The following is a 27,031-nucleotide window of genomic DNA, read 5'->3' on the forward strand; positions in this document are numbered from 1 at the left end:
TTAATCACCCCAAATTTAGTGAGTTTTCATTCAAGAGGAGTGGATTCAATAAAATACAAGGAAACACAGTTCCACTACCATCCGTTTAAGAATGAGATTGGCTTATTCTGGTGCTGCACAAATAAATACACATCCCAAGAGGTATATGTCCCTCCTAATACATTTAGGAATCCAACTACAAAGTACTAGCTTTCATCTTCTTCAATTCGATCAGGAGAGATAGGAGATAGGGGTGCATCCTGTCTTGATAGAACCTCCGGTTCACCATTAACATTTCTTAATATCTGCAGGAAACCATTAACCGTGAATATTAGAGAGAGAGAGAGCTCAATAAAGCCTAGCCTAACCAGCCCCAAAAAAATGCAAATTGACTGAATCAATATATTGTTTTTGGTGCTTAGCTTAACAAGCAGGAAAAGCATAACATACCAAGATTTCTTCATCCAGATAAGATACCATGATCATTCTTTGGAATGTCCCACCTGCAAAAATAGAATGCATGTACAAATTCAACAGGGATAGTTGCTGGTAGTGTACCTGAGAGAGCCATGGATTATGCAGAGACAAGAGTAATACATAAATTTATGAAGAAGCATAAAAGATGAGAACAAGAACTCCCACAATAATCATGCCCCAGATAGCTAGGTGCCGTAATGATCAAATTAAATAATATTAAGTGTATTGTTTGTTTTTCTTGCTCAGATAGGAAAGTGAAGGATTGAAAGTTTGAAACCCCCAATCTGGTATGTCAAACCAAAATCATCAAATCACCAGCCTATAAGGTTTCAAACAAAATTTTATGGTAAGTTTGGTAGAAAGAACTAGTTAATGGAGCATGAAATTTAAAACTGGTGCCATATAAAGTATCTTTTTCTTGGGTGGATGAAGAGATATAAAGTCATTTCAAACTCATGACATAAAGTCAATGTTTTTTTTAGTTATAGATCTACCATGTATTCATTAACTTCCCATAATCAAATATCCTCTCATAATCAAATAAATCTTTTAAGTTCTTAAGTTTCATGCCACAAAGAAGTACCCATCATAATTTAAAGAAGTTATAATAAAACAGGAAAAAGTGTATATCAGTTTGCAACCTTAAAATGTAGATTTAGAGATGCACATAAAAAATTCACCAGAAAATGTTGTTTTAATGTTGAAAAACCATCTAATTGATCATCTCGACATAGAGATGTATGAATATGAAAAGAAAATAAAAGGATTATGTGTCCAGAAATAGTGCATCTTACAACACATTATCTAGATCATCCATTTTCAAGATTTTGATAAGTTAACATATCTACTTGATTTTAACCATTTTTGGAGTTTAAAATTTTATAATTAGATATGAAAATAGATTTAGAGATAATTCTAAGAATTTTTTACATCAAAATTCCATGTTATGATAAGATTTGGAGGTGCGCCTTAATTGGATTGTTTAAGGTTGCAACGAAAAAAAACCATCATCCCATAAGTGCTAAAAGTTCAAAAAACAGAATCTAAAAACAAGAAGTATGGAAGGCTCCAAAAGAAAAGCATATCCTACTTAATGGGATTTTCAGTCCATTGGAAACAGCATCCTTTATAGAATCAGGTAATCGCTGGAGAGTCCCAGATGCTTGTCCATATGCCCCCTTAAGTTGTTCTGGAATTGCCTGTTCACCAACAGATGGTGGTTCTAACAAACCTTCAACATATTCTTCTCTCAACCGAATTGGTCCCTCAACAGTAAACTTTGTTTTCACAGTGACCTTGCTCTCTATCTGTATTCCACATATTAAACTGCAATAAGCTTTCCACTGATTGACACAGCACTGAATGAATCTAGGTTCCGATGGATATCCAATAAGAGCACCACAAACAAGGGGCAACATGAATAAGGAAGTGCAATAAAAGCAAGAAAGATTAGGATAAGATGGTATGAACTTGCATTAAAGATATAAAAGTTATGCAAACTCAAAAAGGAAGTAACAAATTGGAAGTCAAAAAAAGGAATGTTTGATTTCGCTGCGTGGAAGCTGATCGTAGAAGTGCGGCCTTCCACGCAGCATTTTTTAGCATCACAAGTAGTCCATTTTTGGAACACCGCCCTTCTATCAGATATGATACAAATGCGATCTTCCATAATTTGTTGGAGACCCCATCCCACTCCTGAAATCTCCAGGTGTGTTTTGACATCATAGAAGATAGTAAGAAAAGAGAGTAATAAATATTCAATACCTACAACAATCAATAAAGAAAATTCTAATAAGAAAAATATAATACAAATTAATGAGAAAATTTTCTAGTGTATCTTGTCAAATCCTTGTATAAGTTGAACCTAGCTCTGAACGAATACCATGAAAAGAATGACAGCATTTCATTTTTTATTTCATTGCGTCACGTTCTTATGGGGTAGAAAATTTGGCGGTCAAGAAATAATATACCCATAGTATGAGTATAACTGAGATGATGATGTTGAGATGGATGAGCGGCAAAGCAACAAGGGATAGACTTCGAATTGAATACATTCGGGAGAATTTAGGTGTAGCAACAACAGATAATAAGATGAGAGAAAGTAGACATAGGTGGTCTAGCCATGCGTTCGTAGACCCAGTACAGTACCTGTTAGGAGGTGCGAGTTAGTTTAAGTGAAAGGCTAAAAAAAGGCAAGCGTTAGGCCTAAAAAGACATGGTTGGAAGTAATAAAAAAAGATAAGAGGAATTATGGCCTCACTGACAGTATGACCCTTAATAGAGTAAAAAAGAGGAACAAGAATTAATGTAACCGACCTCAATTAGTTGGGAAAGGCTCTAACAATGACGATGATGGTGCATCACATTCTATATACATCTGTGTCCAACACCATGTTTTCATGCACGGTGACATAATTGGAGAGATGGTTCTCATCTCATCACATATTAGTGATGTCCAATACAATGTTCAAAAGCTAAAAAAAACTTGGCAAACTTCATGATTCCCAAAACTAAGCTGACTTGGCAAGTTTTTCTTTCAACTCGCAAAAAATAGGTTGAGTTTTCCAATTATGAAAAAGTGTGTAAAATTAGAAGTACAAACAGTGGGATTAAAAACTAGGTAAGTCACCAAGCATGTTACACTCCAATGGCTTCATTAAATGTTTTCTGCATGAGTAAAACACAAAAATATTTTGGGGAATGATCCTGTATATTTTAGATACAGTTTTGTACCCTTTCTTTTAGAAAATACCTTTCTGCTCCCCCTCTCTCATGTACCCGAACTAGCACTAATGAAAAACTCTCCCGTCATCATCAAATCTTTGTCCTCTTCCATTTAATACCAAATCCATCCCTCCCTTCCTCTCCAGCAAGGGCACAAGAATTTTTCTGCCATATATATATATATATATTATCAATCTGAATTTTGTTTATGTTGAAGTTTGTGACCTTTAAAGCATGTGAGAGCATGTAAATAAAAAAAACTATAGTGGATTATACACTGAGTGCGTGTTGGTTAAGGTTATGAGGTCTATGACCCGGGTCATGTCCAAAACCTTTACACCTGGGCATATGGAATTACTATGGACGGTTTTTTCATAGTGTTATCATTTGTTGAGGTCAGAGAGATGCCCAAGGATCGTCTGTAGCCAAAGAGCTTCATGGTTTCCTGTGTGCCGATGTAGGCCTGTGAAAGTGAGAGCTAAATCTTCAACAAACTTCCGCATGGAATGTATACAAGACCATAATTATTGGGAGCAGGAATAGGTGTGGGCACAGGAGCCACAGATCATATCTTGGCTGAAGCTCCCTACTCTTGGAGCGCTGCTCAAGGAGCGACCTAGGAAGAATATCCTATACATGCACTCATGTATATGGGATTGTTATTTATATATATTATTGCTATTACTTGAATGATAGTGCTTATACTTAAAAATATGTCCTATCAATTTTTTCATAAGTGATATCTTAAAAATAAAAGAATGAACAATCAATCTTTTAGCATTATCCATACGTTGAACACATGCTAATAAGAACTTTATTGCTAGAAAGTCCAATAAAAAATTACAAAATCCAAAAAAAGAATACACTTAGAGTCTATAGAGTACATATAAGGGTGTATACACATAAGAGCATTCTCAAAATATATAGACATAAACAAATGATAGACACAAGAAAACCACATAATCCAAAAATAGATTTTCTATTATAAATAATATAATTTATATGAATTAAAAGGGCATTTTGTGTTAAAAATATAATATGCGAAAATCTTATTAATAAAATATCAATGAAAAGATTTTAGGAAGTTTCAAACTTTTAAGGTGAGATACAATAAATGCATGAAACGATATTTAATGATTATTTAATAAATGAAAGACATCAAAAAGGCATTTGTAGACACCCAAGTTTGAAATTGGCAAATTCTATGATATTCATGTATCCTTAGGACCACACTATTCCAGAAACTTCCCGAACGATAGACCACCATAGTTCGTGATCCCTATCCTGTGATTCAAAATATTACAGGATCATTGTTTTAGCAATAAATCAAATAAAAATAGCATAAAGCTTATCAGAAATTGCTAAATTTGGTCAAATTTGGGCTGGACACCCAGCCCCTTTGACCCCCAAAATTGATTTCAACTGGCAGATTTGGTTGTTTTTAGAAGGTTATCATTTCATGCGTTTTTTAGCCTTTAAAAGCATATTCTCGAGATCATTTTAGGGGTTAGACTCTTTAGACATGGTTAGCCCGAGAGAGAGAAAACTGGGAAAAAGAGAGACTCCGGAAACCAAAGAGAAAACTTGTGAGAAACCTTAGATATAGGAAAAATTCGAGCAAACCCTAAGCTTAGATCAGATCCAAGAAAACCATTCAACCAAGCCAAGGCTTGGTCAACATTAACGAGAGACAAAGAGGATGCATGATATAAACTCAACCGGTTTTGATACGAGCAAGGCCTCGAAGGCTTGGGAGTCCTAGGCCAATTGACACGGTCTAGTTTTTTTTTTTACCTTTCTGCATTTCTTTTATTTTATTTATTTATTTTATTAAAATTAAGTCTGTTTTATTGTATTTTATGTTGTGTTTCGTATTTCAAATCAATACTGGCTCTGCCACTGATCTGAGAGCAGATCTGCTCATTTATGAGTAGATCTGGTCTTAGATTAAAATTTGATTGTCCTCACTCTCTATCACTCTTGAACAAACAAGTTTGTGGTTTTGATCTGAGCGATCGCCATTCAGAGATAATTCCAATCTGCACCGTAAACAGCATTACGAAATCCAAGAAAAGATATTCTACTATAAAAAAAATCAATGAAAAATGTTATCATTTTCATATACATTCAAATAAAATAAAATAAAATAAAGGTTAGTCAATTGAGTAAACCCTTTTGAAAGGTACATAAGGCATTGTGTGTAAAAAATATAATGTATTAAGATCTTAAGAATTAAAAATGAAGGAAAATATTTTAGGGGAGATTTGAAGTGAGATGTAATAGACGCATGAAATGACATTAAATTGATTATTTAAAGGACAAGATTTTAGAGAATATTTGGATTGAGATACAATAAATGCATGAAAAATGACACAAAAAGCATTACAAAATCCACAATATATATATATATATATATATATATATATATATATATATATATCAAACTAAAGATTTTAAATGAAAATTAAGAGGAAAAAAAAAACAAATATATGAAAATTTTCCATCATTATAATACACTTTGGAATAATATAATACAATAAAAATCATCAATTAAGTAGACAATTTGGCGGAGTGGATCAAGATTCTCTGCAGTTGAGGATCGAGATCCCTTTAAGTTAGGAATCAAGATCTCAATATGTATGTATCAAGATCCTTGATGGTAGGAATCGAGTACCACCACTTGAGCTCCTGCTCAAGGATATCAGGATCGAGATTCCAAATGGGGATCACCATCTTGCCCAAAATCCCCACAACTATGCACATGACTGTCACATGAAGCAACCCTCAAAATGTCCATAAAGATAGTCCCCCCTTGCAAGTAAGGGGGGGGCGGGGGGGAATTGTAACCTACATTCTGAGACTGTGGTTCCACTATTTATTTGAGACCTTTGACTAGTCAATCATGAGCCCATATATGAGACTGTGGATCATGGGCCTCATTGGTTTGGTTTGAGAAGATAGTCGAGGATCACGGTTACTGGGTCAGGCGAAGTGCCCTGAGAATCACTTATCTTTACCCATTGCTACCCATCCACTTCTAGATATTTTATTTTCAATGTAAGAGATATTTTTATAAATTCTAGAATTCCCAGAATTTTTAAAATTATTTTCAGCAATAAAAACACTTAAAAGGGGCGTTTTAGAAATTTTTGTTTATTGGAGTGAATTGTAGGAATACATGTGGGGCACTTGGATCCAACCCCACATGAGCACCACATCCACATAGGTGGGGCATGGAGCCCATGGGGGCCACACCTCACACATGAGGTGGCACACCCCCTCCTCTTTTTCGTATTTCTATTAAAAAAAATTAGAAGGTGTCTACGTTGGCTAGAAATTTTTTTGAAAACATTATGTCCTTCTTTGTGGGAGTTAGTTTTTGAAAATCTGCTTTGTATCTTTGAACAAATCTTTTATTTTTGACTTCCTACACTTTTGTGAGAGAAGAGAAGTTCTAGAATATTGCTTTAAATTGGTCATATCCTAGTTGAAGTAGGTATGCCTCAAAGATTCTAGGTATAAGGTTCCTTCCTAAATTATGATGGTTGATTAATAGGAGGGATGGCTTAGTTTTCAGCTTTCTCTCCTCACATAATTATTAAAATCCTACTGGTCATGGTCGTGTTGAGTCATAAATTGAATAGACCTACCCGAGTCATAAATTGGATAGGCATACCGGACTAGGGGCCCTTGAGGCCTATATAAAGAGGGGAACCCTGCTCTTTTTTTGGGTAAAAAGAGGGGCACTACAATTTTCCTAGCCTCTCTCTCCATGCCCCCTCTCCTATCTCTCTATCCTCTGTAATCACCAAATGATGGCACACACCACCCTAAGCTACTAGGATTGGCACACCACCCAAAGAAATAGAGAGTGGCATGCCCAACCCACAGTAAGACTGATGCCCTAGCGAGGTCTAAACGGAGTCTAGGAAGCCTAACTATGTTTATGCTATGAAAACCCCTAGATCTGAAAGGTATTGCTTAAGGAAGCTTTCTGACTCAAAAAATTCAGTAGGATCATAGCGCGTCATTGGTCAGAAAATCAAATGTGTGGTGTACTAAGTCTTAAGGTGGGTGACTCTAGACAAATTCATGTAAGCATTTCTAACAGTTTGGTTTTATTTTCAGTCCTTCTTTGCTTGTTTATTTGAGTTTCCAGGATTATTATTTGTACTAGCATTATTATTTTAGGTTTTATTTCTTGTTCACAGCAGTATTTTGTACATGAAATTCAGATACATTGACAAAAGAAAAGGGAAAAATTAATTATAGTTTCTCCTTTGAATTCCACATAACCACTAGTTTCAATTTCATGTCTTTCTATTGCTCTGATCTGTTTTGATTTTCTTACCTATTTTTCACTCACGTGTTATCAAACCATTCCTCTTCATCAAAGAAGCCCTGGGCGCTCATTGACCTTGCCTTTTGTCTTCAAATATTGGAGTGAACCATACATCTACGAGGTTTTGCAGCTGCTAGTAACTGTGGTCTCTCTCTCTTTCTAAATTTATTGTCTCTTCCTAAAACTTGCTAATTTTGAGGGGAGAAAAGATCTGTGAAGACCCAGAGAGGGGGATGCTTGGCCTCCATAACATTCTTTGGAAACTTGGTTGTCCTAAGAGATAGGAGTTTGTAACTAAATAATCTAGATCCTTTTTTGTGTTATTATTGTGTTCTTTCCCCGATTCATTCTCTCGATTCCTCTCATTTGATCTAAGAGACCTCTATTTGTAGATGATAGCATTTTCGTTTGGGATTTGTCCATGTTCTCCAAGTTAAAGGTGTCGAGAATTTTTATTAATTGAATGGACAGTCCAAAACTCTTGTACACCCAGGAATTGTGCAGTGAAACTGCATAGGATCATTTCCCAAATATATTAATACAAGAAACACAGGTATATCAGAGGATTTAGTTGCATAACTCTGCAACCAGCCAAGTAGAATTGACTTATGACTCATTTTGATTTTAAATCGAATTTTCAAGCACTGATTCGATGTGCATCTCACACATAACAGAAACTCAGTAGAAAAGGTAAGCAGGCATCTAATTTGAAACAAATGTTCCAGGAGCAAAGTAAAAGCTTTCGAATGTGGTATGTCACACAACATGCACCGTGCAAGAAAACTTTAAGCATCTCTTTACTGCTACTCTACAAGAGAAATGAACAACAAAAAGTGCCACATGTTACCTCGGAAAAGATTTTGAACACAACACATGAAAGATTAAATAGGACTTTGTGACTCGATGAAAATTCAAGGCAGTTAATAATGACAGAAAACACAATAAGAATAAATCAATTTACATCATCATACAATTACTACTGGTACATATATTATGTATTACCGAGTTTAGAAATTTCAGATATGCTGTTGCATATCCAAAGCCATCCTTGATGAGAGCATCCAATTCTGACAAAGATGCTAGATCAGAAGGAATTATCCTGTTGAACAGTTCAGTGAAAAATAGTAAGCTAACTTACTTAAAAAATTGTTTCTCTGTCCAATTATAATAAATTTCGCTCTATTACTGCCTTATGCTTCCTCTTCCGCATTTTAATTCAAGAAAACCATGATTGGAGCATGAGATTAGAATATTACAAAAGATAAAGAATAAAGAACACAACCTGTATATGGCACATGATGCACAAGAAGGATATCTAGCATTTACTTTCCCCAAAAAAGAAGAAGAATATCTAGCATTTATTCTCAAGTATTTAAGGTGGAGATTAAATGAAGTCCTAGATGATGCACATTCCCCTAGGTAAGATTATCCACCGTACACTGATATGAAAGAACAGATAAAAATTAGGTATATGATTTTGTGCGTGACTTGTTTTTGGAAACATTAGGCAAAGGGATTTAGGTCTCCTATTTTGATGGATTTGATAGATTTACTTATATATTTAAGGAGATGTAGAAAAAGATTGAATGTTTTTGGAAATATTAAGTAAAAGGATTTAAGTCTCCTATTTTTGATGGATTTGATAGATTTACTTAAATATTTCAGGAGATGTAGATAAAGATTGAAGATTTTAAGTAGGATAAAACCAATCTTAAAAGAGAGATAAATAAGGAGTTAAAAGTTGTTAGGAAATTAAAGACACATGAGGAAAGAGAGATGATAAGGAGATGAAGAGAGAGAAAAATAGGGAAGGGAAGAAAAAAAATGTGGAAGAGAGAGATATATTTTGGTGAGTTTTTTTTTATTTGTTTATTTTACCCTTAAACTCTATTAAAAAGGAATTGTAAAAGATGATGGTTGAATTGACTTTTTAGGGTGAATTTCCTTGTAGACTTTGAAAGAGGGTATATTCTCTCAACAATTTTCTTTGTTTTATTTTTATTGTTATAGTTTATTTGCTCCATGCATCAGTTGTTATCAGAGCAGAGAGTATTAGCAAAGTAGTAGAAAAATGTCTACTAGATGTATTTTAGAGATTGAGTATTAGCAAAGTAGTAGAAAAAATATCTACTTGATGTATTTGAGAGATTGTAATCAGAACTAAAGGAACAAAAACATGAATTGGTAGATTTCGATACAACAGACGACGACGATCACCTCAACCCCAATATGCAACAAGAATATGAAGAGGTAGATCTCGATACAAAAGGCGGCACCGATGTACAAGAAATTTCGCCTATCAATGGTAAAGAAAAAGAAAAAATATTTTAAAAATCAACTATGAAAAAAAAATGTGTGATGCAATATTCAAATTCCAACCAAGTGAGTCTGAAGGAGAAATCAAGATTGAGTCTGAAATCACTATGTTCTATTTCGAGATAAGCACAAAGCATTTGATGAATCAGCTTAACGAAGAAATTGAAAAAAAGGTGGTGGGATTACATCACCAATTAGTAGAAGGTGATTGGCTTCTCGAAGTCGAGCTTCTCCCAACCCGTGGAGAATGTTGCATATAAAAATTAGGTATGCGATTTTGTGCGTGACTTGTTTTAGAAATATTGGGAAAAGGGATTTAGGTCTCCAATTTTGATGGATTTGGAAGATTTAATTATTTAATTAGATATTTAAGGAGATTTAGATAAAGATTGAGGATTTTAGGTAGAATGCGTGACTTGTTTTATAAATATTGGGAAAAGGGATTTAGGTCTCCAATTTTGATGGATTTCGAAGATTTAATTAGATATTTAAGGAGATTTAGATAGAGTGAGGATTTTAGGTAGAATAAAACCAATCTTAAAGGAGAGACAAATAGGGAGGAGATAAAAGTTGTTAGGAAATTAAAAAGACACGTGAGGAAAGAGATAATGTTGGGTCTATGTGATCTTTAAAGGCCTCATGAGTGCTTGTAAAATGAAATGATATAGTAGAACATGAACTCAGTGGGAGTGTGGTCCCTCGTGGATCATACTAAGTAAACGATAGTTTGCTGATACCGATTTGTGCTTGACGATCTAGGCCAGTCGGTTGGGAAAAACCTATATTACCTAGGCATGAAGAACAAACCGATGAGGGTTTATGTGTTAGCCCTTGATGAGGTGGGAGAACATGCCTGGATGAGTGAGCCGAGGGACCGTGTGACCTTTGTGTGTGATGGTGACCTATAGAGACAGGGGCCAGACCCTCATCCATATGCTATCACACGGCATGCATATCGATAGATCGTTCGGGAAAGCCAAAAATCCACTATTAGGGTGAAGCGTATGCATGTGCGAGAGATACCCCTATGCGCCATTGAGCTATGGTTGCATAAGGTCTTGGTGACATTGACTTTCTCTAGGAAAAGATTTGTAATCCACATACTGGGACCCCTTGGTTTATCGGCCAGACTTTGGTGACTCACTAATGAGCCCCTGCTTGGACTGTAGGTCATGAGAAACATTGGGTTGGTTTGATAAAGCAAGTGTGGTCTGAAGTCCACAATTGAAGGTGGAGTGTCTCATAACTGCAGATTGAATTCCTAAACCATATGAATTCATTTCCCATCAAGTTAATTTAATTATGTTTGTTTTATGATAAAAATTATTTTAGAATTATTATTTGAATTTTTATGAGTCTTTTGATATTTTATTTACAATTTTTGGACTTATAAAAATGAAGATATTTTTTTTACAAAATTATAAAATTCAAATAATGTTTTAAAAATTATTTTGTTAATTTTAAATTATATAAAATATCATGAGGGCCCAGAGTACACATGAGCCCACCATGTGACAAGTGGGTGGGGCCCACACGTGCCACACATGGGTGGCACGCCCCACCTCTTGGTTGTTTTCTTGTAGATTAAGTTAATTTAAGATTTGGTAAGATATAATATGGCATGTAGTCAAATAAAAGATATGAGAATATTTTGACCATATATTGACCAAATATTGAAAGTGTATATTAACTTGATATATCTTTGGAATATTTTGTGAAAGATTATGGAAAACATAATATTTTATTTAAATTAAATTTATCTAATTTCTATTGATGGGAAAATGATTAAGAAAAGGGGGATAATGGTCCATACACATTCCATAATGTTGATGGGCCATCTATGGAATAGATGACTCAAATCTCTCACCCCACAAGTCACCCTTAATCGATGGTCCATGTTCAATCTCACAAGAAGAGGCAAGCCAAAGAAAACCCTAAGAAACCTTAATCTTGTTCAAGCCTATAAAAAATGGATTGTCTGTACCCTAAATCTCTACACATTATCTCTTGTACCTAATTCCATATTTCTCTTATATCCCACTTAGAATTTCTCTCTCTCTCTTAAGAAAAGTTTCACTCTCTCCCACATTGTAAAAGAACCTAAAGGCTTAGGTTATGCAGTTCTTCTCTCTCTTATCTTTCAAATATAGATTTATGGCTAAGGGTTTTAAGGTTTAGCAAAAAGAAAATCCATCTCTCTCAAACTAAGTTACTAAGGGAATTCACCTAGGGTTGGAGTTTGCGATCAAAAGGGTTTATGTTCTATTGATGTGGCTTGGCCGAAATTTGCTTTCCCGGTTCGAGATTGAAGCTAGACCGTTGATCCCGCGCATCAGATGATGGTGACTTGGTATGAGGTGTAATAAGCCCAGTTGAGAATCTCCGGCACTCTTCCTTTTGTTTTTTGCAATTTTATCTTTTACTCTCAAGCATAGTGCATAGTTGTTTCAATGGCATCAAGTTGTTAAGATCTTGGTTTTATTGTTATGTTGAATTTATTTTGAAATTTATCTAGTTGTAATAAAGACCACATGTAAGTGATCTTTTGCCAAAAAAAAAAAAAAAGGGGTGAAATAAAAATATGTATATATATTATTCCCAGTAAAAGATCACATGGGTCTTTCTTTCAGATAATAGGGAGGTGAAGAGAGAAAATAGGGAGGGAGGAAAAACTGTGGAAGACAGAGAGTGAGTTATTTTGGTGGGTTTTATTTATTGTAGGTTTTTTTTTTTTTTTTCCCTAAAGTCTATATAAAGGGAGATATCCCTTCATTGTAAAAGAGAATGATCAGAGAATGAGAGTCGAATAAAGTGAATCTTTTTTGGGTGGATCTTATCGCAGATTTTGTTTTTGGGTGGATTCTCTTGCAGACCTTGAAAGATGATATATTCTCTCAATTATTTTCTTTATTTTATTTTTATTGTTCTAGTTTTAATTTCTCCCTGCATCACAATGAGTACTCCAGCTATCATATATCATACACAACCTACGCATGCCGTCATCAAAGCCTTATATCAATTATTTAGGGTTGGCTACACGAATCATGTTCTGTCATTCTGCTCTATCATGGGTCATAACCTCAATAAGATAATAAGTTCTCATATATTTTATCACTACTTCCATCCATATCTTTTTGGGTCTTCCTCTTGCCCTTTTAGAGCCTTCCAAACAAGTCGCACCTCTTAACTAGTTTCGTATTAGGTCTATACTGCACATGATCAGCGCACCTAAGTATACTTTCCCTCATCTTATAGTCTATTGAAGCTACACCTAAGTTTAATCGAATATATTCATTCTAAATTCTATCATTTTTTGTCTTGCCACTCATCTATCTCAACATCCTCATCTCAACTACAATCATCCTATAAGTATACTGTTTATTGACCACCTAACATTCTGTTCTATAAAGTAAAACTGGTCTCACAGCTATCCTCTAGAACTTACCCTTCAACTTCATCGACATGCAGCAATCACATAATCTCTGGAAGCACATCTCCATTTCTTCGACCCAAATCTAATTTTATCTGTGACATCTTCCTCAATTCCTCCATTTTCCTAAATTATCGACCCAAAATATCAAATATACTCTCTTTTAGGCATTTCTTGGCATCTTTTAGGTATTTATTGGTCATCAATCTTAGCCACTTCCTCGTTTTCTATAATTACTAAGCTTGCATTACATATATTTTGTCTTAGCACGGCTAATTTTAAAAACTTTAGATTATAGGGAATCCCTCCAAAGTTCTAATTTTGCATTGACAGTGCTTATAGTCTCATCAATTGAACTATGTCACCCACGAACAATATATATTGTGTTACCTCATCTTATAGGTGCCTAGTTAACTCGTCGTAACTAAAACAAACAGATATGGGTTCAACACTGCTAATGTAGGCCGATTGTCACTGAAAACTCACTTGTCTCTCTACTACTTTTCCCGTACATGTTAGTGATCCCTCATATATATTTCTCACCATGTCAATAAAGCATATGGAGACTCCTTTCTTATCTAACACCTACTAAATTTGATCTCTATGTACCCTATTCTTAGATTTCTCTAAATCGATAAAGACCATGTGGAGATCTTTTTCCTTCTTCCTGAACTTCTCAATCAGTTGCGTAAGTAGGAATATGCTCTCAATTGTTGACCTTTCTAGCGTAAAACCAAATTGATTTTCTGGCACACTAGTTGAATACATTAGTTGTTGCTCAATCACTCTCCCCCACAACTTCATAGTGTGGCTCATAAGTTTGACCCCTTGATAGTTTGTACTATTCTATATGCCTCCTTGTTTTTAGAAATAGCAACCACAATACTTTTCCTCCATCCATGTAGTATTTTCTTTGTTCTCAATCGTTATTGAATAACTTGGTTAGCCAACATATATTAATCTCTCATATGTACTTCAAAACCTCTATCGAGATACCATCTGGTCCTAAAGCCTTTTTCATCTTCATCCTCCTCAAAGCTCCTATCACTTTAGATATTTTAGTCCTGCGAAAGTATCTATGACCTCTGCCCTCATTTATGCCAAAGGTTGCTCCTAGCGTTGCATTCCCATTGTATTCATCATTTAACAATTTTTTAAAATAAACTTTCAACTTTTCGTTGACCTTGTCGTCCTTCACTAAGACCCCATAGTCCTCACTCTTAATGAATTTAATATGGTTTAGATCCCTACACTACTCTCTCTCATTGTTATTAGTTTGAAGACATCTTTTTCGCCTTCTCTTGTTACCAGTTTATTGTATAAATTATTATATGCCTTAAGTTTAGCCATACTTACAATTTTCTTAGCATTTTTCAAAAATTATTGTAAGTTTTGATCATTTCTATTACATTGCCAAGTTTTATAACACGGTCGTTTTTTGTTAATGGCCTACTGAACCTCATCACTCCACCACCAAGTTTCACACAAACAACGTATGTATACATTCCATACATTCAAAGGCTGTGAAAAGGCAACTAAAGGAGAGTAAAATTGTTATGACTACCAAAATAGAGCAGCAACTAGAATTATGGTACAAAATAGTAAATCGCCACTAAAGCATCCATATTTAGCATAAGGATGAGCTTTAAAACCAGAGTTTAAATTGAAGTAGACGAGCAAAAACAAACTGAACTCGAAGAGACCAATTATACACTCCCATCACTGAAGTAGGAACACCTCAAGCAGAATAGGAGAGAATGTAGAATAATACAAAATAAGCATGCAAAAGCTCTAAGGTTTGGCACATCAATTCTTCTACTTGGGTGTTGCACTCATGTCGAACAGATATCAACACACATACCAATATAGATTCTTGAGTTATATTCTCTACTATTTTCAACTTTTATTTATCTCTCCCTCTTCCCTTCATCAATTGGTATCAGACCAACACAAGTTCCAACCATCACACTGCCTGCCAAACCTCTTGCAATCAAGGGTAGGGTGCCACAACTGAATCAGCAAGTTAAAGAAAGCACAAATTAAGCTATAGAAGATTTTTTAGTTCAGATCAGCATAAGTTGAGGAGAAACTAGCGAAATCAGAGAATAAATCAGTAAAACAAATCAACGGTTGCAACAACTAAAAGTAACAACCGCCGAGAAAAGGGTGCTCGCAATCCAATAGATCCTACACCAAATCTCAACTAAGGGATGAATCAGGCTTCATGGCCAACTCGAGAACTTATTAGGCTTCATGTACATAATGACCAAATTTTGAAGGAAGGATCACAACTTTGGACCATCCCTCAAAACCCTGGTATCAAAGTTCATCATGATCATCATCATCAGCAGCAGCAGAGCTTATCCTAACTATTTGGGATCAGATACATAAATCTTGTTCTACTGTTCTTCTGTTCTACTCTATCAAGGGCCATACCCTCAATAAGACCAGAAGTCCCTAAATATTTTCTAGCTACTTCCTTCCATGCCCTTTTGGGTCTACAAAGTCTCTAAATCATGGAGACACAGTGACCATCTGACATTCGACACAACCAACACACTGGATGGTTTGCTAGAGAAAATTCTACAAACCATACCAAATTTGGGAACTGGGAAAATTACACCAATTGGATTTCTATATTACTGAAGAAACACTGTTAACAGAGGAAGAGATAAAAAATCTCGCTGTCAATGAATTGTCGTCAAAAACATAATAGCATTCACTAAAAAATTGTATGTGATAAAAGAAACAAAAAATGACAAAATTCAGAGACGGTAGGAGACTGTTCGTAACAGATCTCCCAGTAGCTCATGATTTCTTTGGTTTGTTGTTATTTTTCTAACAACATACCTTTTGTTTTTTATCAAATTTCTTTCCCTTTTTTCACTTTTTCCATTGAAATTTTTTCTTGTTGAAAAATTTCTTCTGCTTTCTTTTTACTTCACAACCAAATTCTAAATTGTTTTTTAGAAGTTTGGGGCAGCCATTTATGCTAAGTCCTTTGTTGACTTGCTTGACTGCTTTTACCTCATTGCAATGGTTTTTTATGATAGTGAACACAAATCTAATCCTATTTCCAAGAGTGTCTACTAATGTGTTATCAGTAACATACTTGTCATATTTTTCAGTACATATTTCATCCCATGGAAAAGGCAATTTGTTGAAAAACTGTTTTTTCAAAAAATTGGATTTGTTGTCATCTAACAATTGGTACCGTTTCTGAAATTCTTTGTCAAAAGGTTCAAAACTTTGGATTTTGCAAAATTTTAACTTTGTGAGTGAATAATTTGAGTTTTCTCTCAGATTTAGATCTGATGCAGTGCCACAGAATTCCTCTCTCAAAAGTTTTGTGATTTCTTTTAAGAGTTCTTCTTTATTCTTTTCAAAGAGTTGTTCTTTGACAATTTTTCCTTTTAGTGAGTCCTACTTTCGAAAGAATTGTAAAACGTCACCTTGCAGTGTGCCTGCAAGATAATCGAAAAATCTCTCAAGAGACCACTGAGATTTGTTGGCTGTGACAATTGTCATAGATTGTGCCCATTCGCTGATAATTTGATTGTATTGAGAGAAGGGTACGTTTTAGATCCAAAATATGTTAGATTTATGGAAACGTTTTATTTGTTCAGATCTTCCCACATGTTATTTACAATGGGAATAGGTTTATCAAAAGATGTGGCAGAAGACTGAGGTGTGTTAAAATAAGTCTTATGTGTTAGAAGCGTCCTTTTCCTTACGAAATTTTTCAAAGTTTTCTTTTTGAAAACTGTGCAAGTAGTCTTCCCATTCTTGAGCTGAATACCTTTTGGTTTCAGGGTCAGAATCTAAGTGGTCTGGCTCTTCAACCTTTCTTTTCCCTCTGAGGTCTGAAGCTGATTTTTTAGCTTTGCTTTCTGAATCTGATTCTTTATCAGACTCGATTTTTACTTTGAAAACAGAAAAAGACTCATCTTCATCTATGTTTAAGATGAGATGGTAATTGTTTTTTATCATGAGTTTTTCATTTTCAGAAAACAATTCTTGCATATTTTTCAGAAGCTGAAATCTTACTACAAAATCAGTTTCCTTAATATATGGGTTTTCCAATATTCAAGTATATCTTTTATGGCCTTGAAATCATCATATTCTTCTTGTAAGGTCATGATTTCAGTTCCAAAATAAAGTAGAGTTACGTGGTTCATAAGTCTCTTTGAAAACATTGTTTTTGTTTTCATTTAAAGAGTTTGGAACCGATTCTAATAAATTTTTTGACTTAGAGTTCAAGTCTATATTATTAATAGATCCTAGACTTTCTACTATAGTTTCTACTTTTGAAATTTTTTCTTGCAAAAATCAAAAGGACCATTTACACTTCTACTAAGATTTGAAACATCTTTTTTTTCATTTTTATTTGAATGATACAAATGTTCGAAATTAATTTGATCTAATTTATTATCTTTTGCTAAGCAATCTATTTCTCCGATGTTGTTTTTCTTGGCACCTAAAGCCCTCCTGTGATCCAAAGGTTCTTTGAACTTAACAGCCTAAACGCACTCCTGGCTAAACGGCTTCAACAGTTCGAGAAACCACGCACAGGCGTATGGGTTTTAGAAAAACTGAAAGAGATAAAATTGCCTAACTAAAGAAATAATTTAAATACATCATAAAGATAAATTAAAGCAAAGAAGTAGAAATCTTACCAGAAGATATCAGAATGCAACACTTAACTTTTAACAGCAAGCTTTAAACAAGCTCATACTTTTAACAGCAGGCTCTAATACTATTTACAGACAAGCAGATTACAAAGGACTAATGAAGATGAGAAAGAAGGAGAAATGGAAGGAAAGGCACACAAAAGAGAAGGAAGAAGCAGATGTATTACAACGGAAACAGAAGAGAAAGCAGAAGACTAGGACCCTAAGGCTCGAACTCAAACTACGGAGTGAAACTCTGATTTTTCGATGCCTCAACTAAGAGATTAAGCCCCTATTTATATAAGAGAAGAGGCGGACTTCAAACCCATATATCTCATTTCAATGCCACAATAATGGAGGTAGCCCCACCATTAGTGGGGCAGGTGAACAATTATTGCTGTTGGTCAGCAATATTGGAGGCCAGTGAGTAATAATAGAGTCTGCTGAGGTGTCCAGTGAACAATTATGGCAACCTGGTGAGGTATCCTGGAAATAATATTGGTTGTAGGTGAGGTGTCAAGTAACCCATAATTGCGGCAAGTGCACAATTATGGCGTGATGACATTAGCACTTGCGTTAGTGCTTGCATCATCATATTTTGCATCATTGCTTGCATCATCAGGGGGACACGTGTGCTGGATTGTTTTTGCAGTCCGTCCGTCCCATCACTTTTCCATCATGTTAGCAATAGCAACGACAGATGAAATCCTAACCAAGGATCCCTCGACATACACAGACGAAATCCTAACCAAGGATCCATCGACAGTCAAAGACAAAACCCTAACTAAGGATCAGTCGACAAAGGAAAGCCCCCACTCCTAAACTAGGAGGACTGCGAACGATTTCGAGTAAATAACCAATTTGCTCAAACCCAAAATCTAGAAAATCTTTCTTACAAAGAAATTTTGGAATTAAAAAAAGAATTGCACCAAAATTTCCCTATAGAAACTAAACAAGTTTCTAGATTTTTCAGAAACCCTGAAATTTCTTTCAATATTTATAAAGAATTAAATCAGATATGGAAAAGCCATATCTTAAGCAACAAAGACCAACTTCAAAAACACATTAGTTCACTCTCTAACCTGGTAACTACTCAGAGTCACAATTTTCAAAAGCTTAAAGAAAAGATATTTCAATCCATTAAACAAGTGGACTGAAACAAAGATTTCTCTTTTCATAAGATTAACTTGTTTATTGAGATATAACAACTCCTTGATCATCAAACAGGTGATTCAGTTTTTTAAAAAATCAAACGAATTTGTCTCTATAAAAAGGCTAAACAAGTCTTACCTAATGACATATTTTCCAAAATATCCCAAATAGTGGACAACGAACAGTTTTGAAAAATTCCATAACTCCTAGAAAGTCGGTTTGAAAATCTCTACCTTGACCCACACCAAAACATAAAAGCTATTTTATATCTCGACTTCGATTAAACCTATGATCATGGCGAGATTGTAGAATGGGGCCTTACATATGCTGTAAAATATTTTAGAATATTTTGAAAAATATGCGCTAGGTAAGGCTTGCTTAGCATTTTCTTAGAGACAAATTCTTTTGGATTTTTCAAAAAACCGGATCACCTATTTGATAATCGAGGAATTGTGATATCTCAATAAAAGAGTTAATCTTATTAAAAGAGAAATCTTCGTTCCAATTCATTTGTTTAATGGATTGAAATATCTTTTCGTTGAGCTTTCGAAAATGATGACTCTAATTGGTTGTCAGGTGACAGAGTAAACTCATGTATTTTCGAAATTAGGTTTTATTGCCTAAGATATGGTTCTTCCATATCAGATCTAATTCTTCATAAATATTGAAAGGAATTTCAGGGTTTCTGAAAAAACTAGAAACTTGTTTAGTTTCTATAGGGAAATTTGGTGCAATTGTTTTTTTAATTCCAAAATTTTCTTGTAAGAAAGATTTTCTAGATTTTGGATACAAGCATATTAGTTATTTACTCGAAACCGTTCACTGCCCTCTTGGTTTAAGAGTGGGCGCTTTCCTTTGTCGACTGATCCTTGGTTAGGATTTCGCCTTTGTCCGTTGATGGATCCTTGGTTAGGATTTCGTCTTTTTCAATCGACGGATCTTTGGTTGGGATTTCGTCTTTGTCTATCCATCATCGCTGCTTAAAAAGTCAGCGAAGACATTGTTAGAACCTTTGAAGAACTCGACAGTAAAAGTATACATTTGTAAAAGATTTATCTATTATATGCGTCGAGGGTTTTCCTTCTGCTTTTTATTAGACAGAAAGTCATTGACAGCTTTATTATCTGTTTTAATAATAAAGTGTTTTGGCACTACGTATATGTGAAAGCTTTTTACTCCATGTATAACTGCCAGTAATTCTTTTTCGTAGATCATATAATTTCATTCGTTTAGTTTAAACTTACCGAAATTATGGCCACATACAAGCTCTGTTCCTTCAATATCAGCCTTTAAGACGGCTCCCCAGTTTTCATCTGAGGTGTCGGTCTTAAGGACTAGTTTTTCTCCTTGTTTAACCAAAGGAATATTTTTTAATTCTTCTTTGATACATTTGACAGTGTTTGAGTCATTCTCATTCCAAGATAATTCTTTATCTTTTTTCAATTTTTCCAAAAGAGGTCTCTCTTTTTAGAGAGGTTTGGAATAAAATTTCTCCCATAGTTAAGGATCCCTAAGAAGCTTTGTAGATGTTTTTTATCTACAAGCTCATCCGAAAAGTTCCTAATTTTGGAAATAATGTGTTCCTAAAGTCTTATACCTTTTGGTCTAGGACGATGTCTAAAAATTCGATTGAGGTTTTCTCAATCTCCATTTTCTTGGGATTTAAAATGATTTCATGCTTAAGAAATTTTCTAGAACGATTTTGAGATGATTTTGGTGTTCTTCTAGGTTTTTAGAAAACACTAAAATGTCATTTATATAAACAACAAAAAAATCTTTTAGGCTTGAAAAAATACCATCCATCCATCTCTGAATATCTGCGGTGCATTGCAGAGTCCGAATGGCATTACCTTCTACTGATAATGGATATATGGAGTACTGAAAGCAATAAGCTGTCTGGTTACTTCTATTAGCATGATTTGCCAGAATCTTGACTTACAGTCAAACTTACTAAAATACTTGGCTCCTTTCGTTTGATGTATTAATGCATCTTTTTTGGGTATAAAATATCCATCAAACTCAATATTTTCGTTAAGCCTTTGATAGTTGATCACCATCCTGGCTTTTCCTCTTTTTTCTTCCAAATGTTTGCGTACTATGAAGGCAGGACTAGAATGAGGACTTCTTGTGGGTTCAATCAAATCTTTTTCTAGTAACTCTTTTAATTGTATTGTGAATTCGTCTATATCTTTTTTGAGATAGACCATGGATTTTACTCTGATGATCTTATTTGGATCAAAGAGTCTGATACTGCATTATCTTGGACTTTTGGACCATAATTTCAAAGGGATTTCAGAGAAATTTTGATTCAAGCATTTTGTAAATCCAATGAGTAGCATCTAGCCCTTTCAAAAAGCTAATTTTGGTTTTGTGAAATTTTTATATGGTCTCTCCCCGCTTTTGAGGTGAGAATCCAAATTGGCATCTATATTTATGTTCCATAAGTATAAGTATCTCAACTTTATCTCCTTGTTGAGTTAAGTTATTTCATGCACAAAAGGAAAACAAAGTATCTTTGGGATAAGAAACGTTTTGTTTCCCAGCCAGTTTGAAATGTTTTAGGCTTTATACTCTATGAGAGTATTATTCCCATCGATGCCGGTTACATGCAATGGACTTTTCATTTGTTCCCATTTTTCTAATGGCAACGCCGTTGGGCAACAGGCACTGGTGGTAGCTCCTGTGTCAACCAAAACATCAAGGTGATATGGTTTATAACATTGAAAGTTAAATTCTCCGAAAACAAACAAAGATTTTTTCTTGTTTTGGTTGTGTGAGAAGATTATTTCTTCACCATCTTGAAATTCAATTTTTGAAAATAAAAGAGTTTTTTGAAGCTCTTCATTTCCCATTTTACTGGTGTTTCCAGTTTCAAAAGCGTGTGAAAGTCTAGGGAAAATTGGCATTGTGATGTTTATGAAGCCAATTGGTTTGTTGGCTAAAGATAGGTCTTGTGGTACAGGACTTCTCAGTGCATGACAGTTTGGTACTATATGACTCAAACTTTTAGTTAAAGTTCTTTGGTCAGAAAAATAAATATTTTTCCCATATGCTTGAAAAGTTACCGGGTGTAAATCTTGGTTGGAACATTCTTCTGAAAAGCTTTCAATCAACCAATTTCTGGGAATTTCCAAATCCTTCTAGTTGATTAACCGGGGTTGGATTTCGTTATCAAAATTTCATGGTTTGAAATTTTCGACAAACTTGTTATCAATATTTTTTGTTAAAGTTTTAGTTTCGCTGGTTAGTTCGTGGATGGCTTTCCACTCTATTGCAAGAACGAAACTATTGTTCTTCATACCAATGTTTTTTGTCTGAATTAAAATTCTCACACTATCCTGGATGTTTTTATCGTGCATAGAGATGAAATAATTTGGTTTTATTTTGAATCAAATTTTTCCAGTGACAAGATTTGATTGAATGCCTCATATTATTGCCTTAATAGGATCATTAAATCTTTTATCTAAGACAACGACAAGGATTGGTGTGTCAATTCCTTGCCTGAAGAGTGCAGTGATTTCAATCAAAATGATTCCTATGTGCATGTATCTCAATCTTGGAAATTTTTTGATAATTTTGGAAATCTTGTTTTTATCAAAATAGGAATTTCTTCAGATCCATTTTCAGTTGCTCTAGTAGTGGTGCTTCCACTGAAGTATTCAAAATGTCGGATATTCCATAATTGAAATTTCGACATCCTGTAGATTTCTTCCTTTTTGATACTTTTTAATTTCTCAATTTTTTCTTCGTCGATGAAGAATTCTTCTTGAATCACATCACCGAGTTTTATAATTTGTTCAAAAATCTCAGCGGTTTTGTCTGAGTTTTCTTCTCCATGCATCATGAAAACATATTTATCATCTTTCCCTGACTCACTATCAAATTCTGAGACTACTTCATATCAGGTGCTATGTGACCCTCTTCGTTGCAAATATAGCAACGACATGATTTTTTTGGTTTGTTGTTATTTTTCCTAACAACATACATTTTCTCTTTATTAAATTTCTTTTCCTTTTTCCACTTTTCTATCGAAATTTTTTCTTATTGAAAAATTTCTTCTTCTTTCTTTTTACTTCACAACCAAATTCTAAATTGTTTTTTAGAAGTTTAGTGCAGTTATTTATGCTAAGTCCTTTTTTACTTGCTTGGCTACCTTTACCTCAATGCAATGGTTTTTTCTGATAGTGAACACAAATCTGATCGTATTTTCAAGAGTATCTACTGATGTATTATAAGTAACATACTTGTCATAGTTTTCAATGCATATTTCATCCCATGGAAAAGATAATTTATTGCAAAACTATGTTTTCCAAAAGTCAGATTTGTTATCTAACAATTGGTACCATTTCTGAATCTTTTGGCAAAGGGTTCAAAACTTTGGATTTTGCAAAGTTTTAATTTTGTGAAAGAATAATCTGAGTTTTCTCTCAGATTTAGATCTGATGCAGTGCTACAAAATTCCTCTCTCAAAAGTTCTATGATTTCTTTCAAGAGTTCTTCTTTTTTCTTTTCAAAGAGTTTTTCTTTGACAATTTTTCCTTTTAGTGAATCCTCCCACTTTCGAAGGAATTGTAAAACGTCACCTTGCAGTGTGCCCGCAAGATAATCGAAAAATCTCTCAATAGGTCACTGAGAATTGTAAGGCATTTTTTGACCATCAATTTTCAAAATCTTCAAGTTTTCATAGATATGCTTGATCTACACTATTTTTTAAGCTTTACATTTTATTATTAAAGATAAAAATATATTTTAAAGCTATCACAAAGATTTCTTATATTGAGACCACATTTCTCGACACTATTCGAAAGTGCGCTTTATTTTAATTTTTAGAGCCTCGACTCTATACAAACCACACCCTTAATTAAATGAGTTAGTGCACGCATTGGTTTCACACTAGTAAGTCAGCCGTGATAACGCATTGGGAGAAAGGTCATGCCAAAAAATTGCTTACTCGAACAAATATCTCGTAGCAAATAAGAGCGGGGTGCCACTTCCCCACCACAGAAAGTTCCATTGACCATCCAAATAGGGTGACCTGGACAAAGAAAATAAAGCCCAATTCAACATTTGAACACAAGTAAATTTAAAAATAATGCCTTAAAAAAACCCCTCTAAAACATAGATTTGTCAGCTCAATCACAATAAAAAGGGCTGTAAACCTGGTATTGGTCCAGCCTAAACAAGGTCTCGGGAGGGGTAGGATGGAAACGATTCTTATCTTTGGCTTATGCACAAAGTGACCACTCGCAGGACTCGAACCCGTACTCTTGCACGGGCTACATGAGCCTTTTACCCTCACACCAAGTAGTGGCCAATAATTCTTCATATAATACAATTTGTAAAAAAATATACCATGCAAGGTTATGTCATGCATAATACTGAGTAACTCACGAAGTAGGACGAGGTGTGGGGTTAAGCCTCTCGAGACTTGAGATTCTTTCAGTCACATCGATTTTTTGCTCATTGGTTATTTTTCCAGCAACTAATGCTTTATAGCCTCCAGAATTCTGAAACTGAGACAAGGGAACAAGGAAGCAGCTACCATTATGAGCCATCTAAGGAATCACCAATCACTTCGACAGATAATTCTGGAGAAAAAATTTGGATAAATAGAATCCACAGTCTCTTTTTTTATTTAATGTTTGGCGAGAACTTGAACACAAAATAAATAACGGGAAAGCATTATGTAAAGACATCAGCCCTTTGTGGATTTCTATCCATGAATTTGCAGGAAACCATAAGAAACTGGGTGCTGGAACAAATAAGAAAAAAGAAAGTATCAAGGGATACAAATGTATTAGTTTTAAACCGCCAAGGGATTTAAATCTAGAGTTTGTCACAATTTTCATATCAACATGCTGAAATACCCTTTGCTGAAATATTGCAGTATTGTAGCTCAAGTGTTGGCCAGCGTCATAGGTTTTTATTAGGCTAGAAATTCAATGAAACTTGACCTGATTGGGAGAAATTAATGTCCCAAATTCGTTCAAACTGTGACTAAATGGATGAAAAATATAGAAATTGGGAAAATAAAGCCTGCGAATCTCGGATTTAATTTGAATTGCACAAAGTTCAAAAGTAAAAACAGAAATTTTCCACAATCAACCCATTCAGCTGGGCCAAACCAATCTTCTTTATTGAACCAGAAAGTACATGAAAGTTTTAACCACTTCTCGGCAATGTTCTTAAACTCCTTGGACTTCGGACTCGGGCCTAGTACAAGCCAAGTAACTCCGGCCGAGTAATGTGCTGGGTCCATAAAGCCCTACAAGCCTAAAAAGAAAATTCAAAAAATTGTTATTCATAATTTTGTACTTATTTTTGTGCATAAGGCTTGGACTCTCTCGAGCCATTCCCTTCTTCTTTCTTTCTTTTCTCCTGTCTTTTTTGTCTCCCTATTCTCTGTATTTCACTCTTATGGGATGCCGTCTTGTTTTATCGAGTGTAATAGTTAATTTTGTATATACAAAGTTAAATTCAGAAAATTGTGTAAAAATATAATTTTAAGAGTGCAACAAAAGCAAAAACGACATAAAAGTAAAATAAGCTGAAAAAAAATAGAGTTAGAAAAATATTTACGGACAAAAACATTTGAGAAAAATCCAAGAAACAAAAAAAGGAAAACACAAGAAGCAAAACTCACAAATCATTGTTAAAAAATCCAAGTTAGATATATAATTTTTATGCATTGATCTCACAAATATATATATATATATATTTTTATTTTTTTGCTAATATGCCCGAGCGGCACCCAGGTTCTTGGCTCGGCAAGGGGCAGAATCTACTCAGACTCGGTCAAGTAGTTAAACATTGCATTTTGCAGTATTGTTTAGATGTTTAAAGCACCCGATCCATACGCAAATTTCTATAAAGGGAATTATGCTAAAACTTTTGGAGAATCAAATCAATCCTCGTGGCTCATTCCATGTCAATTTCATTCAATTGCAGGACAAATGTGATACAAAAATCGAGGGTCTCACACTTTGACTCCAGACACAGGAGGAAAGCCCACTAGTTTAGCCAAGCAAATGGCATTCATATCAAAGACTAATAAAAAAGAAATCCATGAAACACTAAGGCTCATCCCAAAACTCACCGCAAGTATCAACGCTTCTTTAGCAGCGAGTCTCTCCATTTCCCTCATTTGAAAGGCAGGAGCTCCAACAGCTGGCTCTGCACCTGCCCAACTTCTCGCACTTATCCTCTTAGAACCGGTAGAAACCCTAAAATGGTAGATTCGGCCATTGTCTGGCTTCAAAGAGTTACAAACTCCAGTGAAAGAAGGGATTATATGGAGAATCGCAGCCATGGCGGAAAGCATAAAAAGAACAAATTTCAGAAAGGTTGTTGCCTCGCCATTACATAAAGCCTGTGAACACTGTACAATATTGGCGTTTCAAGGTGAAGGACAAACGGGTGGTCAGAACATGTTTTTAGAAAAAAAGCCTGCAAAATTGCATGGCTCTTCATAGTAGGCTACTTTTTGCACTCACGAATTAGTAGGCTCACCATTCCGTACAATTATATGGTGCTCTTTCCTTCGGAGATGGGGCTGTACAGGGTGAGTGTCTTTAACAAAAATAAAAACTAGGAAATACGGAATTTGATAGCGGGTATTATGTATGGGAAAATTATAAATACCTCCGATTTTAACTTTTTACGCATTAAATGCCGGAGGAGCATTGATATACTACAAGAGTTGTGTAATAGTATAATGTATCTAACACTTCCAAAAAAAATTATCTTCATCTTAATAATTAATCTTAAAAAAAAATAAAAAAACAAAAAAAATTGAACCCTAAATATGGTCAAAATGAGTCACCTCGGTAAACGAATCTTTGCTATTTATTTTGTGAATTTCAAGATCTTAGCCTTTAAAAATTCAAAATCATTTTTTTTTTTTTTTTTTACATTGTTTATCTAATGATAATAAAGCTATCA

General features: G+C 34.6%; 1 protein-coding gene and 1 long non-coding RNA gene across 2 annotated transcripts; both read right to left on the bottom strand.

The window, feature by feature from the left end:
* LOC18439774 (putative plastid-lipid-associated protein 13, chloroplastic) lies at positions 1-26,420 on the bottom strand. Its single transcript, XM_011627131.3, has 7 exons — positions 26,187-26,420; positions 24,482-24,603; positions 24,042-24,125; positions 8,525-8,621; positions 1,547-1,763; positions 430-482; positions 1-284 (listed from the first exon to the last, which is right to left on the bottom strand). Exons 1-7 carry the CDS (start codon positions 26,409-26,411, stop codon positions 186-188), a joined length of 897 nt encoding a protein of 298 aa, XP_011625433.1. The 5' UTR covers positions 26,412-26,420; the 3' UTR covers positions 1-185.
* On the bottom strand, positions 15,162-18,215 carry LOC148782681 (uncharacterized). The gene is made up of 2 exons (XR_016052707.1): positions 17,945-18,215; positions 15,162-15,278 (listed from the first exon to the last, which is right to left on the bottom strand). It is a non-coding gene; the product is annotated as an uncharacterized LOC148782681 (long non-coding RNA).
* Positions 26,421-27,031: the final 611 nt, after the last annotated feature.

Source organism: Amborella trichopoda, chromosome 3 (genome assembly GCF_054954075.1).
Source record: "Amborella trichopoda isolate Santa Cruz 75 chromosome 3, AtrichopodaSantaCruz75HAP2 v2.0, whole genome shotgun sequence".
Taxonomy (NCBI): domain Eukaryota; kingdom Viridiplantae; phylum Streptophyta; class Magnoliopsida; order Amborellales; family Amborellaceae; genus Amborella; species Amborella trichopoda.